The sequence below is a fragment of the Oncorhynchus mykiss genome, chromosome 26 (genome assembly GCF_057628025.1).
Source record: "Oncorhynchus mykiss isolate SJ-2025 chromosome 26, ASM5762802v1, whole genome shotgun sequence".
NCBI classification, from domain to species: Eukaryota; Metazoa; Chordata; class Actinopteri; order Salmoniformes; family Salmonidae; genus Oncorhynchus; species Oncorhynchus mykiss.
The window spans coordinates 43,356,233-43,377,573 of record NC_143047.1 but is presented as its reverse complement, the minus strand read 5'-3'; the positions used below and the strand labels follow the sequence as shown (position 1 = coordinate 43,377,573).

At 47.9% G+C, this 21,341-nt stretch overlaps 1 protein-coding gene across 3 annotated transcripts in view; it reads right to left on the bottom strand.

The window, feature by feature from the left end:
* Positions 1–2,135: 2,135 nt before the first annotated feature.
* The window catches only part of whamm (WASP homolog associated with actin, golgi membranes and microtubules), a 35,884-nt gene continuing 16,678 nt past the window's right edge, over positions 2,136–21,341 (bottom strand). For 2 of the 3 annotated variants that reach the window (XM_090223182.1, XM_090223183.1), the window contains 8 exons: positions 21,095–21,264; positions 18,922–19,090; positions 15,705–15,892; positions 13,627–13,713; positions 12,513–12,608; positions 11,992–12,418; positions 10,306–10,463; positions 2,136–3,926 (listed from right to left, as the gene is read on the bottom strand). In XM_090223182.1, the coding sequence (XP_090079308.1) occupies positions 3,765–3,926; positions 10,306–10,463; positions 11,992–12,418; positions 12,513–12,608; positions 13,627–13,713; positions 15,705–15,892; positions 18,922–19,090; positions 21,095–21,264 (1,457 nt within the window). In that variant the 3' untranslated portion in view covers positions 2,136–3,764. Of the gene's footprint in view, positions 3,927–10,305; positions 10,464–11,991; positions 12,419–12,512; positions 12,609–13,626; positions 13,714–15,704; positions 15,893–17,235; positions 17,319–18,921; positions 19,091–21,094; positions 21,265–21,341 lie in introns of those variants that run through there. The other variant, XM_090223184.1, reaches the window with a different exon arrangement.

The following is a 21,341-nucleotide window of genomic DNA, read 5'->3' as shown; positions in this document are numbered from 1 at the left end:
GTCTGTAACCTGAGTGAACATGTGTCTAGGGGTCCTAGTTACATGGTCTATAACCTGAATGAACATGTGTCTAGGGGTCCTAGTTACATGGTCTATAACCTGAATGAACATGTGTCTAGGGGTCAAATCAAATCAAATGTCTTTATATAGCCCTTCTTACATCAGCTGATATCTCAAAGTGCTGTACAGAAACCCAGCCTAAAACCCCAAACAGCAAGCAATGCAGGTGTAGAAGCACGGTGGCTAGGAAAAACTCCCTAGAAAGGCCAAAACCTAGGAAGAAACCTAGAGAGCAACCAGGCTATGTGGGGTGGCCAGTCCTCTTCTGGCTGTGCCGGTTGGAGATTATAACAGAACATGGCCAAGATGTTCAAATGTTCATAAATGACCAGCATGGTCAAATAATAATAATCACAGGCAGAACAGTTGAAACTGGAGCAGCAGCACGGCCAGGTGGACTGGGGACAGCAAGGAGTCATCATGTCAGGTAGTCCTGAGGCATGGTCCTAGGGCTCAGGTCCTCCGAGAGAGAGAGAAAGAGAGAATTAGAGAGAGCATACTTAAATTCACACAGGACAACGGATAGGACAGGAGAAGTACTCCAGATATAACAAACTGACCCGAGCCCCCCGACACAAACTACTGCAGCATAAATACTGGAGGCTGAGACAGGAGGGGTCAGGAGACACTGTGGCACCATCCAATGACACCCCCGGACAGGGCCAAACAGGAAGGATACCACTAGAGGGATATCTTCAACCACCAACTTACCATCTTGAGACAAGGCCGAGTATAGCCCACAAAGATCTCCGCCACGGCACAACCCAAGGGGGGGCGCCAACCCAGACAGGAAGATCACATCAGTGACTCAACCCACTCAAGTGACGCACCCCTCTTAGGGACGGTATGAAAGAGCCCTAGTAAGCCAGTGACTCAGCCCCTGTAATAGGGTTAGAGGCAGAGAATCCCAGTGGAAAGAGGGGAACCGGCCAGGCAGAGACAACAAGGGCGGTTCGTTGCTCCAGAGCCTTTCCGTTCACCTTCCCACTCCTGGGCCAGACTACACTCAATCATATGACCCACTGAAGAGATGAGTCTTCAGTAAAGCAACATTACCTCTCCTCGGTCCAGGGAGACAGCAACCTCACCTCTCCTCGGTCCAGGGAGACAGCAACCTCACCTCTCCTCGGTCCAGGGAGACAGCAACCTCACCTCTCCTCGGTCCAGGGAGACAGCAACCTCACCTCTCCTCGGTCCAGGGAGACAGCTACCTCACCTCACCTCGGTTCAGGGAGACAGCAACCTCACCTCTCCTCGGTCCAGGGAGACAGCAACCTCACCTCTCCTTGGTCCGGGAGACTAGTCCAAGCAGATGGACTAGGCCCAACTAAAGAGGTTAAGGTCTTTATTCAATCGGATCCGCTTTAGGAAAAATCCACACAGCGGTTGTTTTTGTCGGTGTCTGAGGGGGAACTGTGTTAGAGCTGTCAAATCCACTAGTGGCTCCTGCCATTATACCTAAAGCGGACGTAGCCATTGGCTGCACGGTGTCACATGTACAGAAATCCCATGCAGTCTTGTTTACAAATTGGAACATGAGCTGTCATCTACACCTGTTTAATGACATTTCTATATAACCTACACTTTTCTCACTCTGATATTCTAACGTGGGTGTGGCTTCGTGACAATGATCAAGAGCAGCTTGCTCACCGATTTGACGGCTCCAACACCCCCAGTTAACACGTGATCTGATTGAACCTAGGCCTTACTAACAAAGCCCAGATCAGAGGCTTCTGGCCTCCTCTCTCTCCAGAACTGACGATCACCCTAATTGTCAGCACCGGTCTCCTTATCAACCAGGCTCAGCATCCGGACAACGTTGCTGCTGCCCCCTGGAGGATGGAGTGTATCCTGTAACACTAACCCCCCCATTTAACAGTAATGACATGTGTATCCTGGATAGTGTGTTTGTCTATGTCCTAACCCCCCCCCCCATATCACAGTAATGATATGTGTATCCTGGATAGTGTGTTTGTCTATGTCCTAACCCCCCCCTCCAATTATTAGTGTGTTTCCCCCATTATAAAGAGAATCTCTCCTGGACAGAACAGTTGTAAAAGTGTCCTACAGAAACCTTACTCAACAACAGTTTATTGGTGAACGACAGCTCGTAATAACTTACAGGTCCCCAAGGCACTTGAGCATAATGACACAACGTTCTCTCTTTCAAATAACACTTACCAGTCGAATGGAAACTGGGTTTGACAGTTTACAATAAAATAATTAAAATCAGTGCACTGGCACTCGTTCATACATCTGGCCATGTTCCAGGCCACCTACATTGCAGTCACGCACCAAATCGTACATATTCAATCATCGGTTCATTTGTCTAAAAGACGCTGCTTTTGCAGGGCAGTCTGGAACACGGCCTTTTGCGTCTCCATGACAACCCGGTCAAACCAAGTGCCATGTAATAACGTAGCATCATTAGAAATACTAGGGTGAAGTTGGCCCCCTAGACACTGACCCAAGGCCAGTTTTAGATTAACCATTAGGGGGAATAAAGGTTGGGATTGGGGGGGAGAGAGGAGGCTGATCCTAGGGACTGTTGTGCCTACGGGGGTCAACTTCATCCTACTGTTTTAGTTCATGGTGGTAAACTGGGTAAAGCTCTATTCTGTTCATGAAGGGCAGAGGTCATACTTAAAGGGTTATTTTATCGTCACGGCGATTAATATGGCGTTGTAGGACACAGACTGCACAGTCGTCAACATTTCAGTTTTCCTCATCAAAGTAAATGTGCCGGAGTTGGCAACACGAGCTCCTGTTCATCCGTAGAGAAAATCATGAAGCAGAAACAAACAGATAAATGATTTCACCTTCAATGGTTTGTCAGTTATGCTATGCAGGGCGGACACCAGTTCCAACTGGCGCTAGACAAACAAAACATTAAGGGAGATTGTAGTGTAACACGATGACAAACTGAACCGCGTTACACGGTAAGGTCTACCACCTGTTCTATTTGAACACACTGCAGGGGCCTGCAACCATAGATACAATCTATTCCATTCTATTTCTAGGTCTCTCTCTCTCTCTCTCACACTCACTCAAGTCCTCAGGCTTGTTTGCAAACGGAAGACTAGACAAGCGTACAAACAAGAATTCATGAAAATCTGGAATCGGTGGGAGCTTTTTAGCCAGATAACAGCTAGTTTCTAAGCTTGGTGAAAAAGAGGCTGTAGCCTTGAACCGTGGTAACAGGTGGTGGATATTTGGGCACAGTGCTTTAGTTAAACATTTACAGGGTGTTTAAGATACGATCTCTTCTCTATGGATCAAGTTTTACGTCAAACAGTAAACCTGCATAATCACACGACTAAACCATTCGCAACATACTTAACCTATTGATTAGTACGTGTGTGTGTGGGGAGAACAAGTATTTGATCCACTATCCGATTTTGTAGGTTTTCCTACTTACAAAGCATGTAGAGGTCTGTAATTTTTTAGCATAGGTACACTTCAACTGTGAGAGACGGAATCTAAAACGAAAATCACATTGTATGATTTTTAAGTAATTCATTTGCATTTTATCGCATGACAAGTATATCTACATGTTTTGTAAGTAGGAAAACCTGCAAAAATCGTCAGTCTATCAAATACTTGTTCTCCCCGCTGTATAGACACACACACACACACACAACGCCTGTTTTATCGATGTGTCCGTGCGCGTCCGAGTGTCTGTCTGTCCGTGCATACGTCTCCTCTCAGCTGTCCCACTCAGCCGAGGGCGTGTTGTCCCCTCCTCTCTCCTCATCTTCATCATCCGAGTCGGAGGAGACCTTCTTCATCCTCTGCATGGCTGCCTTGATGCTCCTCTGTAGATCCGTGTCCCTGCTGTCCTGGGGCAGGGGCACCGCTGGGACCACCTGGAGGGGACATCACAGAGCAGGGTCATCAAGTTAGCCAGTGGGACCGGTTCAGAGGGCTACCCATCGTTTCAAGTGTTTGTCACGTGCACTACTAGTGTTTGTCACGTGCACTACTACTAGTGTTTGTCACATGCACTACTACTAATGTTTGTCACGTGCACTACTACAGTGTTTGTCACGTGCACTACTACAGTGTTTGTCACGTGTACTACTACAGTGTTTGTCACGTGCACTACAACTCCTTTCTGGGACAGTTCCAGGGTCAGTAGCTATATACAGGGTCAGTTCCAGGGTCAGTAGCTATATACAGGGACCGTTCCAGGGTCAGTACCTATATACAGGGTCAGTAGTTATATACAGGGTCAGTAGTTATATACAGGGACAGTAGCTATATACAGGGACAGTTCCAGGGTCAGTAGTTATATACAGGGACAGTAGCTATATACAGGGACAGTTCCAGGGTCAGTAGCTATATACAGGGACAGTTCCAGGGTCAGTGGCTATATACAGGGACAGTTCCAGGGTCAGTAGCTATATACAGGGACAGTTCCAGGGTCAGTGGCTATATACAGGGTCAGTAGCTATATACAGGGACAGTTCCAGGGTCAGTAGCTATTTACAGTGACATTTCCAGTACCATATTTAAAATAGAGCCCCACAGTGCAGTTGTGAACACTTAAAATAAGGGCTGTCTTAAGTGTAGGTGTACCCTGGGTGTACCATGTACCCTCGGTGTACCCTGTCTTAAGTATAGGTGTACCCTGTACCCTGGGTGTACCATGTACCCTCGGTGTACTCTGTCTTAAGTGTAGGTGTACCCTGGGCGTACCCTGTACCCTCGGTGTACCCAGTCTTAAGTGTAGGTGTACCCTGGGTGTACCCTGTACCCTCGGTGTACCCAGTCTTAAGTGTAGGTGTACCCTGTACCCTCGGTGTACCCAGTCTTAAGTGTACCGTGTACCCTGGGTGTACCATGTACCCTCGGTGTACCCTGTCTTAAGTGTAGGTGTACCCTGGGTGTACCCTGTACCCTTGGTGTACCCAGTCTTAAGTGTAGGTGTACCCTCGGTGTACCCAGTCTTAAGTGTAGGTGTACCCTGGGATGGCGTTCTGATAACCAAGTCTCTCTCAGACAAGGTGATTGTTATCAATATATTCATCTTCATTTACCCTCAGATTCTAAAATGCTAATTAGCATCAAAATACACATCATGCAAAACTACAAATCCCTGTAGGTCGTCTCTGACACCTTTACTAGCAGGTATTGATCCTGTAGGTCGTCTCTGACACCTTTACTAGCAGGTATTGATCCTGTAGGTCGTCTCTGACACCTTTACTAACATGTATAGATCCTGCAGGTCGTCTCTGACACCTTTACTAGCAGGTATTGATCCTGCAGGTCGTCTCTGACACCTTTACTAGCAGGTATTGATCCTGCAGGTCGTCTCTGACACCTTTACTAGCAGGTATTGATCCTGTAGGTCGTCTCTGACACCTTTACTAGCAGGTATTGATCCTGTAGGTCGTCTCTGACACCTTTACTAGCAGGTATTGATCCTGCAGGTCGTCTCTGACACCTTTACTAGCAGGTATTGATCCTGTAGGTCGTCTCTGACACCTTTACTAGCAGGTATTGATCCTGCAGGTCGTCTCTGACACCTTTACTAGCAGGTATTGATCCTGCAGGTCGTCTCTGACACCTTTACTAGCAGGTATTGATCCTGTAGGTCGTCTCTGACACCTTTACTAGCAGGTATTGATACTGTAGGTCATCTCTATCTGACACCTTTACTAGCAGGTATTGATCCTGTAGGTCATCTCTATCTGACACCTTTACTAGCAGGTATTGATCCTGCAGGTCGTCTCTGACACCTTTACTAGCAGGTATTGATCCTGTAGGTCGTCTCTGACACCTTTACTAGCAGGTATTGATACTGTAGGTCATCTCTATCTGACACCTTTACTAGCAGGTATAGATCCTGTAGGTCATCTCTGACACCTTTACTAGCAGGTATTGATCCTGCAGGTCATCTCTGACACCTTTACTAGCAGGTATAGATCCTGTAGGTCATCTCTGACACCTTTACTAGCAGGTATTGATCCTGCAGGTCGTCTCTGACACCTTTACTAGCAGGTATTGATCCTGCAGGTCATCTCTGACACCTTTACTAGCAGGTATTGATCCTGCAGGTCATCTCTGACACCTTTTACTAGCAGGTATTGATCCTGTAGGTCGTCTCTGACACCTTTACTAGCAGGTATTGATCCTGCAGGTCATCTCTGACACCTTTACTAGCAGGTATTGATCCTGCAGGTCGTCTCTGACACCTTTACTAGCAGGTATTGATCCTGCAGGTCATCTCTGACACCTTTACTAGCAGGTATTGATCCTGCAGGTCATCTCTGACACCTTTACTAGCAGGTATAGATCCTGCAGGTCGTCTCTGACACCTTTACTAGCAGGTATTGATCCTGCAGGTCGTCTCTGACACCTTTACTAGCAGGTATTGATCCTGCAGGTCGTCTCTGACACCTTTACTAGCAGGTATTGATCCTGCAGGTCGTCTCTGACACCTTTACTAGCAGGTATTGATCCTGCAGGTCGTCTCTGACACCTTTACTAGCAGGTATTGATCCTGTAGGTCGTCTCTGACACCTTTACTAGCAGGTATTGATCCTGCAGGTCGTCTCTGACACCTTTACTAGCAGGTATTGATCCTGCAGGTCGTCTCTGACACCTTTACTAGCAGGTATTGATCCTGCAGGTCATCTCTGACACCTTTACTAGCAGGTATAGATCCTGTAGGTCATCTCTGACACCTTTACTAGCAGGTATAGATCCTGTAGGTCATCTCTGACATCTTTACTAGCAGGTATAGATCCTGTAGGTCATCTCTGACACCTTTACTAGCAGGTATAGATCCTGTAGGTCATCTCTGACATCTTTACTAGCAGGTATTGATCCTGTAGGGCGTCTCTGACACCTTTACTAGCAGGTATTGATCCTGCAGGTCATCTCTGACACCTTTACTAGCAGGTATAGATCCTGTAGGTCATCTCTGACACCTTTACTAGCAGGTATAGATCCTGTAGGTCATCTCTGACATCTTTACTAGCAGGTATTGATCCTGTAGGTCATCTCTATCTGACACCTTTACTAGCAGGTATTGATCCTGTAGGTCATCTCTATCTGACACCTTTACTAGCAGGTATTGATCCTGTAGGTCATCTCTATCTGACACCTTTACTAACAGGTATTGATCCTGTAGGTCGTCTCTATCTGACACCTTTACTAGCAGGTATTGATCCTGCAGGTCGTCTCTATCTGACACCTTTACTAGCAGGTATTGATCCTGTAGGTCATCTCTATCTGACACCTTTACTAGCAGGTATTGATCCTGCAGGTCGTCTCTATCTGACACCTTTACTAGCAGGTATTGATCCTGTAGGTCATCTCTATCTGACACCTTTACTAGCAGGTATTGATCCTGCAGGTCATCTCTATCTGACACCTTTACTAGCAGGTATTGATCCTGTAGGTCGTCTCTGACACCTTTACTAACAGGTATTGATACTGTAGGTCATCTCTGACACCTTTACTAGCAGGTATTGATCCTGTAGGTCGTCTCTATCTGACACCTTTACTAGCAGGTATTGATCCTGTAGGTTGTCTCTATCTGACACCTTTACTAACAGGTATTGATCCTGCAGGTCATCTCTATCTGACACCTTTACTAGCAGGTATTGATCCTGTAGGTCGTCTCTATCTGACACCTTTACTAACAGGTATTGATCCTGTAGGTCATCTCTATCTGACACCTTTACTAGCAGGTATTGATCCTGCAGGTCGTCTCTGACACCTTTACTAGCAGGTATTGATCCTGTAGGTCATCTCTGACATCTTTACTAGCAGGTATTGATCCTGCAGGTCATCTCTGACACCTTTACTAGCAGGTATTGATCCTGTAGGTCATCTCTATCTGACACCTTTACTAGCAGGTATTGATCCTGTAGGTCGTCTCTATCTGACACCTTTACTAGCAGGTATTGATCCTGTAGGTCGTCTCTGACATCTTTACTAGCAGGTATTGATCCTGTAGGTCGTCTCTATCTGACACCTTTACTAGCAGGTATTGATCCTGTAGGTCATCTCTATCTGACACCTTTACTAGCAGGTATTGATCCTGTAGGTCATCTCTATCTGACACCTTTACTAGCAGGTATAGATCCTGTAGGTCATCTCTGACATCTTTACTAGCAGGTATTGATCCTGCAGGTCATCTCTGACACCTTTACTAGCAGGTATTGATCCTGTAGGTCGTCTCTATCTGACACCTTTACTAGCAGGTATTGATCCTGTAGGTCATCTCTATCTGACACCTTTACTAGCAGGTATTGATCCTGTAGGTCATCTCTATCTGACACCTTTACTAACAGGTATTGATCCTGCAGGTCGTCTCTGACACCTTTACTAGCAGGTATTGATCCTGTAGGTCGTCTCTGACACCTTTACTAGCAGGTATTGATCCTGTAGGTCGTCTCTATCTGACACCTTTACTAACAGGTATTGATCCTGCAGGTCATCTCTGACACCTTTACTAACAGGTATTGATCCTGCAGGTTGAGGGGGGTGTAATCGGTCCAGAGGGGTTCCTATAGAAGTCATGTAGCAGGGGGTGTAATCGGTCCAGAGGGGTTCCTATAGAAGTCATGTAGCAGGGGGTGTAATCGGTCCAGAGGGGTTCCTATAGAAGTCATGTAGCAGGGGGTGTAATCGGTCCAGAGGGGTTCCTATAGAAGTCATGTAGCAGGGGGTGTAATCGGTCCAGAGGGGTTCCTATAGAAGTGATGTAACAGCTTCATGGCTAACTCCTGTACATTGTCATTAATGTGATGTAACAGCTTCATGGCTAACTCCTGCACATTGTCATTAATGTGATGTAACAGCTTCATGGCTAACTCCTACACATTGTGATGTAACAGCTTCATGGCTAACTCCTGCACATTGTCATTAATGTGATGTAACAGCTTCATGGCTATCTCCTGCACATTGTCATTAATGTGATGTAACAGCTTCATGGCTAACTCCTGCACATTGTCATTAATGTGATGTAACAGCTTCATGGCTATCTCCTGCACATTGTCATTAATGTGATGTAACAGCTTCATGGCTAACTCCTGCACATTGTCATTAATGTGATGTAACAGCTTCATGGCTAACTCCTGTACATTGTGATGTAACAGCTTCATGGCTAACTCCTGCACATTGTCATTAATGTGATGTAACAGCTTCATGGCTAACTCCTGCACATTGTGATGTAACAGCTTCATGGCTAACTCCTGTACATTGTCATTAATGTGATGTAACAGCTTCATGGCTAACTCCTACACATTGTGATGTAACAGCTTCATGGCTAACTCCTGTACATTGTCATTAATGTGATGTAACAGCTTCATGGCTAACTCCTGTACATTGTCATTAATGTGATGTAACAGCTTCATGGCTAACTCCTGCACATTGTCATTAATGTGATGTAACAGCTTCATGGCTAACTCCTGTACATTGTGATGTAACAGCTTCATGGCTAACTCCTGCACATTGTCATTAATGTGATGTAACAGCTTCATGGCGAACTCCTGCACATTGTCATTAATGTGATGTAACAGCTTCATGGCTAACTCCTGCACATTGTCATTAATGTGATGTAACAGCTTCATGGCTATCTCCTGTACATTGTGATGTAACAGCTTCATGGCTAACTCCTGTACATTGTGATGTAACAGCTTCATGGCTAACTCCTGCACATTGTCATTAATGTGATGTAACAGCTTCATGGCTAACTCCTGCACATTGTCATTAATGTGATGTAACAGCTTCATGGCTAACTCCTGTACATTGTCATTAATGTGATGTAACAGCTTCATGGCTAACTCCTGTACATTGTCATTAAAGTGATGTAACAGCTTCATGGCTAACTCCTACACATTGTCATTAAAGTGATGTAACAGCTTCATGGCTAACTCCTACACATTGTGATGTAACAGCTTCATGGCTAACTCCTGTACATTGTGATGTAACAGCTTCATGGCTAACTCCTACACATTGTGATGTAACAGCTTCATGGCTAACTCCTGTACATTGTGATGTAACAGCTTCATGGCTAACTCCTGTACATTGTGATGTAACAGCTTCATGGCTAACTCCTGTACATTGTGATGTAACAGCTTCATGGCTATCTCCTGCACATTGTCATTAATATGATGTGATGTAACAGCTTCATGGCTAACTCCTGTACATTGTCATTAATGTGATGTAACAGCTTCATGGCTAACTCCTACACATTGTCATTAATGTAATGTGATGCCTGATGCTGACCTTGCGTAGTTTGACCCCAAGTCTGATGGCAGACATTATGTTATCCCTGAGGTCGCCCCCGGAGGGCGCCAGGCCGGGACCAGGAGGGGCAAGGGGCTGGACACGACGCAGCCTGACCTGACCACGCTGTAATGATGCCAACACCTCGTCCATAGAACCTGGAGGGAGAAGGAGCAGGGGAAGACAGGTGGGAGAGAGAGAGAAGAAGTAGGGGAAGACAGGTGGGAGAGAGAGAGAAGAAGTAGGGGAAGACAGGTGGGAGAGAGAGAGAAGAAGTAGGGGAAGAAAGGTGGGAGAGAGAGAGACAAGAAAGAGAGAGGGGGGAGAAGAAGTAGGGGAAGAAAGGTGGGAGAGAGAGAGACAAGAGAGAGAGAGAGGGGGGGGAGAGAGAGACAAGAGAGAGAGAGTGGGGGGAGAAGAAGTAGGGGAAGAAAGGTGGGAGAGAGAGAAACAAGAGAGAGAGAAGAAGTAGGGGAAGAAAGGTGGGAGAGAGAGAGACAAGAGAGAGAGGGGGGGAGAAGAAGTAGGGGAAGAAAGGTGGGAGCGAGAGAAACAAGAGAGAGAGAAGAAGTAGGGGAAGAAAGGTGGGAGAGAGAGAGACAAGAGAGAGAGAGGGGGGGGAGAAGAAGTAGGGGAAGAAAGGTGGGAGAGAGAAACAAGAGAGAGAGAAGAAGTAGGGGAAGAAAGGTGGGAGAGAGAGAGACAAGAGAGAGAGAGGGGGGAGAAGAAGAAGGGGAAGAAAGGTAGGAGAGAGAGGGGGGGAGAAGTAGGGGAAGAAAGGTGGGAGAGAGAGAGGGAGGAGAAGAAGTAGGGGAAGAAAGGTGGGAGAGAGAGAGGGAGGAGAAGAAGTAGGGGAAGAAAGGTGGGAGAGAGAGGGAGGAGAAGAAGTAGGGGAAGAAAGGTGGGAGAGAGAGAGGGAGGAGAAGAAGTAGGGGAAGAAAGGTGGGAGAGAGAGAAACGAGAGAGAGGGAGGGGGATAGAGAAGAAGCAGGGGAAGACAGGTGGGAGAGAGAGAGACGAGAGAGAGAGCAAGAGAGAAGAAGTAGGGGAAGAAAGGTGGGAGAGAGAGAAACGAGAGAGAGAGAGAGAGGAATGGAGAAGAGTGGGAGAGAGAGAAACGAGAGAGAGAGAGAGAGAGGAATGAGAAGAGAGAGAGAGGGGGAGGGAGAAGGAGCAGGGGAAGAAAGGTGGGAGAGAGAGAAAGAAAGAGAGAGAGGAATGGAGAAGAGTGGGAGAGAGAGAAACGAGAGAGAGAGAGAGGAATGGAGAAGAAGAGTGGGAGAGAGAGAGGGGGAGGGAGAAGGAGCAGGGGAAGAAAGGTGGGAGAGAGAGAAACGAGAGAGAGAGAGGAATGGAGAAGAAGAGTGGGAGAGAGAGAAGCAGGGGAAGAAAGGTGGGAGAGAGAAATGAGAGAGAGGGGGAGGGAGAAGAAGCACGGGAAGAAAGGTGGGAGAGAGAAATGAGAGAGAGGGGGAGGGAGAAAGGCAGGGGAAGAAAGGTGGGAGAGAGAGCAGATATGGAAAGAGAGTAGAAGCTGTCAAGAGAGCTGTCACAAGGTGCAGCTACAGTAGAAACTTGTAGAAGACAGAGAGTTTCCCTTTTTACAACAGTAGGAGAACTAATGAGCCGGGACAAGTAGCTACTGCATCAGAAACAGACCGGCACTGGAAGGTGGATCCTCCTCACCTAGGTTCTGCTTCAGGGTCATTTTGGCAGGGAAGGGTGCAGCCTCTCTCTCACTGAGAGGCATGGGGGAGTCCCCTACCTCTGTCTTACAGGGGGTGAGGGCAAGGAGGGGTGGAGGGGGAGGAGGTGGGGGTAGGGGAGGAGGAGGAGGAGGGGGAGGAGGAGAGGAGGTCTGAGGTGGGGGTACAGCTGTAGTGGGAGGTGTAGTTGGCAGAGGCGAAGGAGGAAGGAGAGGAGGAGTGAAGATTTGGACGGGGATGTCTTTCGGTTTGAGTTTCCTGGGGGTCTTTCTGGGGGCGGTCCCATTAGATGAAGAGGAGGGGCCGATGCTAACGATTGACAGAGGCTGGGGGAGGTCGGAACACTGCGGCTCCCTGGCAGCCATCTTGGATCGTGGAGTCTTCAGGACGTAACTTCCCTGTCGCTTCTACAGGAAAGACAGCAGGAAAACACTTCAGCAACACATCCTTCCCTTTAGTCCCTCCATCCATGAGAGGATAAGTGATGGGTTGACTGATTACCTCTCTGAAGGAGCGGAGTCTGCTCAGGGTTCTCTCTCTCTCCTGGTCCATCCACTCCTTCCTCCTCTCTTCATCCTCTCTCCTCTTCTCTCTCTTCTGGAGGGACACGGAGAGAAATAAGACAAGACTGGTGGAATCAACTGAGATAGTTACCTCACTGCTTTAGTAACATTTTAGGTAGCTATAGAAGAGACCGAAACAGAGAGAGAGACGGAAAGAGAGACGGAAAGAGAGACAGAGAGAGACACAGGGAGAGAGAGACAGAGAGAGAGAGAGACAGAGATACAGAGAGAGAGAGAGCGACAAAGAGAGAGAGAGAGAGAGAGATCATGTAAACTGAGGATGGTGTCTCCAGTGTGGGTGTTTCCGTGGGTGGGTTTGCCCTCGTTACTATGGTAACTCACCAGGGCTACTCCGTGGCGCTAGGTAAGGGGATCCTTTAAGAGCGTGTGTGCATGTTGTCATGGTAACTCACCAGGGCTACTCCGTGGTGCTAGGCAACGGGATCCTTTAAGAACGTGTGTGCATGTTGTCATGGTAACTCACCAGGGCTACTCCGTGGTGCTGGGTAACGGGATCCTTTAAGAGCGTGTGTGCATGTTGTCATGGTAACTCACCAGGGCTACTCCGTGGTGCTGGGTAACGGGATCCTTTAAGAGCGTGTGTGCATGTTGTCATGGTAACTCACCAGGGCTACTCCGTGGTGCTGGGTAACGGGATCCTTTAAGAGCGTGTGTGCATGTTGTCATGGTAACTCACCAGGGCTACTCCCTGGTGCTGGGTAACGGGATCCTTTAAGAGCGTGTGTGCATGTTGTCATGGTAACTCACCAGGGCTACTCCGTGGCGCTAGGTAAGGGGATCCTTTAAGAGCGTGTGTGCATGTTGTCATGGTAACTCACCAGGGCTACTCCGCGGTGCTGGGTAACGGGATCCTTTAAGAGCGTGTGTGCATGTTGTCATGGTAACTCACCAGGGCTACTCCGTGGTGCTGGGTAACGGGATCCTTTATGAGCGTGTGTGCATGTTGTCATGGTAACTCACCAGGGCTACTCCGTGGTGCTGGGTAACGGGATCCTTTAAGAGCGTGTGTGCATGTTGTCATGGTAACTCACCAGGGCTACTCCGTGGTGCTGGGTAAAGTGAGTGGAGCTGTGCTGGGCCAGACGGTGCTTCTGCTCGTTAGCCTCCACACACTGATCCTGTAACACCACACACCATGTTACACACACACCATGTTACACACACACCATGTTACAACACACACACCACGTTACAACACAACACAACACAGACACCACATTACAACACAACAGACACCACGTTACAACACAACACAACACAGACACCACATTACAACACAACAGACACCACGTTACAACAACACAGACACCACATTACAACACAACAGACACCACATTACAACACAACAGACACCACGTTACAACACAGACACCACATTACACCACAACACAGACACCACGTTACAACAAAACAGACACCACATTACAACAACACAGACACCACATTACAACACAACAGACACCACGTTACAACACAGACACCACATTACACCACAACACAGACACCACGTTACAACATGAGGCGTTAAGATAGAACAGTCTAAATGTTTAGGAGGAACTTTATTACAGGTTTGTCAGGAAGGGGCACACCCCCTGGTACCTTCTTGTTGTGGAGGTAGGTTAACACACACACCCCCTGGTACCTTCTTATTGTGGAGGTAGGTTAACACACACACCCCCTGGTACCTTCTTGTTGTGGAGGTAGGTTAACACACACACCCCCTGGTACCTTCTTGTTGTGGAGGTAGGTTAACACACACCCCCTGGTACATTCTCACTGTGGAGGTAGGTTAACACACACACCCCCTGGTACCTTCTCACTGTGGAGGTAGGTTAACACACACCCCCTGGTACCTTCTCACTGTGGAGGTAGGTTAACACACACACCCCCTGGTACCTTCTTGTTGTGGAGGTAGGTTAACACACACACCCCCTGGTACCTTCTTGTTGTGGAGGTAGGTTAACACACACCCCCTGGTACCTTCTCACTGTGGAGGTAGGTTAACACACACCCCCTGGTACCTTCTCACTGTGGAGGTAGGTTAACACACACCCCCTGGTACCTTCTTGTTGTGGAGGTAGGTTAACACACACACCCCCTGGTACCTTCTTGTTGTGGAGGTAGGTTAACACACACCCCCTGGTACCTTCTCACTGTGGAGGTAGGTTAACACACACCCCCTGGTACCTTCTCACTGTGGAGGTAGGTTAACACACACACACCCTGCTACCTTCTTGTTGTGGAGGTAGGTTAACACACACACCCCCTGGTACCTTCTTGTTGTGGAGGTAGGTTAACACACACACCCCCTGGTACCGTCTCACTGTGGAGGTAGGTTAACACACACACCCCCTGGTACCTTCTTGTTGTGGAGGTAGGTTAACACACACCCCCTGGTACCTTCTCACTGTGGAGGTAGGTTAACACACACACCCCCTGGTACCTTCTTGTTGTGGAGGTAGGTTAACACACACCCCCTGGTACCTTCTCACTGTGGAGGTAGGTTAACACACACACCCCCTGGTACCTTCTTGTTGTGGAGGTAGGTTAACACACACCCCCTGGTACCTTCTCACTGTGGAGGTAGGTTAACACACACACCCCCTGGTACCTTCTTGTTGTGGAGGTAGGTTAACACACACCCCCTGGTACCTTCTTGTTGTGGAGGTAGGTTAACACACACACCCCCTGGTACCTTCTTGTTGTGGAGGTAGGTTCAAACACACACACACCCAGGGTACCTTCTTGTTGTGGAGGTAGGTTAACACACACACCCCCTGGTACCTTCTTGTTGTGGAGGTAGGTTCAAACACACACACACCCAGGGTACCTTCTTGTTGTGGAGGTAGGTTAACACACACACCCCCTGGTACCTTCTTGTTGTGGAGGTAGGTTCAAACACACACACACACCCCCTGTTACCTTCTTGTTGTGGAGGTAGGTTAACACACACACCCCCTGGTACCTTCTTGTTGTGGAGGTAGGTTCAAACACACACACACACCCCCTGGTACCTTCTTGTTGTGGAGGTAGGTTCAAACACACACACACCCCCTGGTACCTTCTTGTTGTGGAGGTAGGTTCAAACACACACACACCCCCTGGGTACCTTCTTGTTGCGGAGGTATGCGCGGCGGGCACAGATGTTCCCTCTCTTGGCTTCCAGCTGCTGTAGGCGTCGCCCCAGGTGATTGACAGGTGAGTGGGTGGGGTCTAAAGGTGCGGCTGTCTGTGATAGGCTTTGGAGCTCCTCTGGATCCTCACACACATCATAATACACCACCTCCTCTTTCAGCTCTGAAACACACACCATAACACACCACCTCCTCTTTCAGCTCTGAAACACACACTATAATACACCACCTCCTCTTTCAGCTCTGAAACACACACTATAATACACCACCTCCTCTTTCAGCTCTGAAACACACACCACCTCCTCTTTCAGCTCTGAAACACACACTATAATACACCACCTCCTCTTTCAGCTCTGAAACACACACCATAACACACCACCTCCTCTTTCAGCTCTGAAACACACACTATAATACACCACCTCCTCTTTCAGCTCTGAAACACACACCATAACACACCACCTCCTTTTTCAGCTCTGAAACACACACTATAATACACCACCTCCTCTTTCAGCTCTGAAACACACACTATAATACACCACCTCCTCTTTCAGCTCTGAAACACACACCATAACACACCACCTCCTCTTTCAGCTCTGAAACACACACCACCTCCTTTTCAGCTCTGAAACACACACTATAATACACCACCTCCTCTTTCAGCTCTGAAACACACACCACCTCCTTTTCAGCTCTGAAACACACACTATAATACACCACCTCCTCTTTCAGCTCTGAAACACACACCATAATACACCACCTCCTCTTTCAGCTCTGAAACACACACTATAATACACCACCTCCTCTTTCAGCTCTGAAACACACACCATAACACACCACCTCCTCTTTCAGCTCTGAAACACACACCATAACACACCACCTCCTCTTTCAGCTCTGAAACACACACTATAATACACCACCTCCTCTTTCAGCTCTGAAACACACACCATAACACACCACCTCCTCTTTCAGCTCTGAAACACACACTATAATACACCACCTCCTCTTTCAGCTCTGAAACACACACCATAATACACCACCTCCTCTTTCAGCTCTGAAACACACACTATAATACACCACCTCCTCTTTCAGCTCTGAAACACACACCATAATACACCACCTCCTCTTTCAGCTCTGAAACACACACCATAACACACCACCTCCTCTTTCAGCTCTGAAACACACACCATAACACACCACCTCCTCTTTCAGCTCTGAAACACACACTATAATACACCACCTCCTCTTTCAGCTCTGAAACACACACCATAACACACCACCTCCTCTTTCAGCTCTGAAACACACACTATAATACACCACCTCCTCTTTCAGCTCTGAAACACACACTATAATACACCACCTCCTCTTTCAGCTCTGAAACACACACCATAACACACCACCTCCTCTTTCAGCTCTGAAACACACACCACCTCCTTTTCAGCTCTGAAACACACACTATAATACACCACCTCCTCTTTCAGCTCTGAAACACACACCACCTCCTTTTCAGCTCTGAAACACACACTATAATACACCACCTCCTCTTTCAGCTCTGAAACACACACTATAATACACCACCTCCTCTTTCAGCTCTGAAACACACACCATAACACACCACCTCCTCTTTCAGCTCTGAAACACACACTATAATACACCACCTCCCCTTTCAGCTCTGAAACATTCTACAAATCTCTGTAGACACAATCTGATAAGCAGACATCTGTCGCTTCCCATCTCCTCTTCCTCTGTTGTTCTCTCCCTCCTCCCTGTTGCTCCCTCTCTCCTTCTCCTTTCTCCCCCTCTCCCTCCCCCCGCACTCCTCTCTCTGTCGCTCCTTCTCCCCCTCCCCCCACTCTGTTGCTCCTTCACTCCCTCCCCAGTCTCTCCTTCACTCCCTCCCCCCGTCGCTCCATCTCTCCCTCCCCCCACTCTGTCACTCCTTCCTCCTCTGCAGCTCCTTCTCTCCCTCCCTCCACACTCCTCCTTGTCACTCCTTCTCTCCCTCCCCCTCCATCGCTCCTTCTCTTCCTCCCCCCGCACTCCTCCCTGTCGCTCCTTCTCTCCCTCCCCCTCCACCCACACCCCTCCCTGTCGCTCCTTCTCTCCATCCCCCCACCGTCGCTCCTTCTCTCCCTCCCCCCTCCTCTATCGCTCCTTCTCTCCCTCCCCCCTCCTCTATCGCTCCTTCTCCCCCCTCCTCTATCGCTCCTTCTCTCCCTCCCCCTTCTCCTCTATCGCTCCTTCTCTCCCTCCCCCCACACTCCTCCCTGTCTCTCCTTCTGTCGCGCCTTCTCTCCATCCCCCCACACTCCTCACCTGTCGCTCCTTCTGTCCCTCCCTCCACTGTCGCTCCTTCTCTCCCTCACCCCACTGTCGCTCCTTCTCTCCCCCCTCGCTCCTTCTCTCCCTCTCCCCACACTCCTCCCTGTCGCTCCTTCTCTCCCTCCCCCCTCCTCTATCGCTCCTTCTCTCCCTCCCCCTCCTCTATCGCTCCTTCTCCCCCCCTCCTCTATCGCTCCTTCTCTCCCTCCCCCACACTCCTCCCTGCCGCTCCTTCTCTTCCTCACCCCAATGTCGCTCCTTCTCCCTCCCCCCTCTATCGCTCCTTCTCTCCCTCCCCCTCTATCACTCCTCTCTCTATTTTGCTCCCACTCTTTCACCCTCCTCTTTTCTTTTGCTTTCTCTCTCTCTTTTCATCGGGGAAGAACAATGAAGTGGTAGGGGGGTTGCTGCCTTCCTCTCTCATGTTATAAAAAATACATCTAGACTCTAGAGCCAAGTACTGGAAGCCCTGCCAAGGATGGCAGACAGAAACACACACACACACACCCTTGGAAACAAACAGTCTTTTCCCCATGGGCAGTAATTAAGGGATTCACATGCAGAAAATCTGCTTTTGGTGACATGATTTGTCATCCAGTGACGCAGCAGAAGTAGATATCGATCTAGGGACAGTGGAGGAAGCCACGCTGCTCTCCTCCAGACCCTCCTAGCTGCCCCCCCCCCCCCTTTTAGAGCAGCTCTCCACACCCTCTCAGCACCCTCTCACAGAAGTCTGATGTCAACATGTCGGACTGTGAGACTGGCATCTTCAGAGTCATTTGAAAAAAAAAACGTTGAACATTTTGCATTGCATTTTGAAAAATCTAAATGTATAGATCTGTGTGTGTGTGTGTGTGTGTGTGTGTAACCTACCTTTTATCTGGCGTCGCAGGGTGTCGATCTGAGCGACCAATAGGAGCTCTTCGTTCTTGAGGATCTCAAACTTGGCATCGTAGAGTTCTAGCTGAGCCTCATAGTACTGAATCTCTAGGTTATCTACCGTCTCTGGTCCCCTCTGGTCCTGGCCAGACAGACCTCCCATCTAGGATACAATATAGAACACTATGGTTATAACACTACATAACATAGTACTGAAGCTCTAGATTGTCTCTGGTCTCCTCTGGTCCTGGCCAGACAGACCTCCCATCTAGGATACAATATAGAACACTATGGTTATAACACTACATAACATAGTACTGAAGCTCTAGATTGTCTCTGGTCCTGGCCAGACAGACATCCCATCTAGGATACAATATAGAACACTATGGTTATAACACTACATAACATAGTACTGAAGCTCTAGATTGTCTCTGGTCTCCTCTGGTCCTGGCCAGACAGACCTCCCATCTAGGATACAATATAGAACACTATGGTTATAACAGCTCCAGTATGGTTATAACACTACATAACATAGTACTGAAGCTCTAGATTGTCTCTGGTCTCCTCTGGTCCTGGCCAGACAGACCTCCCATCTAGGATACAATATAGAACACTATGGTTATAACAGCTCCAGTAAAAGAAATCCCAGAACCACACGGGGGGACCTAGTGAATGACTTGCAGAGAGCTGGGACCAAAGTAACAAAGCCTACCATCAGTAACACACTACGCCGCCAGGGACTCAAATCCCCCTGCTTAAGCCAGTACATGTCCAGGCCCGTCTGAAGTTTGTTAGAGAGGATTTGGATGATCCAGAAGAAGATTGGGAGAATGTCATATGGTCAGATGAAACCAAAATATAACTTTTTTGGTAAAAACTCAACTCGTCGTGTTTGGAGGACAAAGAATGCTGAGTTGCATCCAAAGAACACCATACCTACTGTGAAGCATGGGGGTGGAAACATCATGCTTTGGGGCTGTTTTTCTGCAAAGGGACCAGGACGACTGATCCGTGTAAAGGAAAGAATGAATGGGGCCATGTATCGTGAGATTTTGAGTGAAAACCTCCTTCCATCAGCAATGACATTGAAGATGAAACGTGACTGGGTCTTTCAACATGACAATGATCCCAAACACACCGCCCGGGCAATGAAGGAGTGGCTTCGTAAGAAGCATTTCAAGGTCCTGGAGTGGCCTAGCCAGTCTCCAGATCTCAACCCCATAGAAAATCTTTGGAGGGAGTTGAAAGTCCGTGTTGCCCAGCAACAGCCCCAAAACATCACTGCTCTAGAGGAGATCTGCATGGAGGAATGGGCCAAAATACCAGCAACAGTGTGTGAAAACCTTGTGAAGACTTACAGAAAACGTTTGACCTCTGTCATTGCCAACAAAGGGTATATAACAAAGTATTGAGATAAACTTTTGTTATTGACCAAATACTTATTTTCCATCATAATTTGCAAATAAATTCATTAAAAATCCTACAATGTGATTTTCTGGATTTTTTAAAATGTATTTTGTCTGTCATAGTTGAAGTGTACCTATGATTAAAATTACAGGCCTCTCATCTTTTTAAGTGGGAGAACTTGCACAATTGGTGGCTGACTAAATACTTTTTTTCCCCACTGTATGTTTCTGCATATCGATGTTGGATGAAAAGCTCTGATCTCCAAAATATAAACTTTTCAGGAAATGGAAAAAAAAACGGTTCTATTTTCCCATTTAAGAAACAGAGTTCTGAAAGTTGAGATGCTATTTTCTTGTTCCTAGAGTTGTGAGATGTTCAGAATCCAGACTAGTGTTGGTAGTTGACACACGTAGACATACAGCTGGAGGGGTAGCTGTCTGTCTGTCTGTCTGGGGAATTCTCTGTTCACACTCAGCTCTATAGAAAGATCAAAGACCCGGAAAGAGAGAGCGACAGAGCTACAGAGCTACAGACAGAGCTACAGACAGAGCTACAGACAGAGCTACAGACAGAGCTACAGACAGAGCTACAGACAGAGCTACCGACACATCTACAGACAGAGCTACAGACAGAGACCGAGCTACAGACGCAGCTACAGACACCCCCAGGGAATCTGATCAGATAGGAATACCAATCCAGAGAATGGCCTTTTAAAACACACACACACACACACACACACACACACACACACACACCGTACCTTCTCTCTGATGGTGTGTTTCTTGCGGTGCAGACACATCTCAGTTGCTCTCATGTGTTGCAGGGTCTCTTTAGCCAGCAGGAAACGCAGCTTCTCCAGTCTAGGAGCTGCTGAGGCCCAGGAGGCCTGACCAAAACCACGCTTATCCTCCCCCATCACACGTAGCATACCTGGTCACACAGATCAACCACACAGACGGGGTCATTTGGCACAGGGTTTGTTTCCTCTATATACAGCTGAGAGGGTC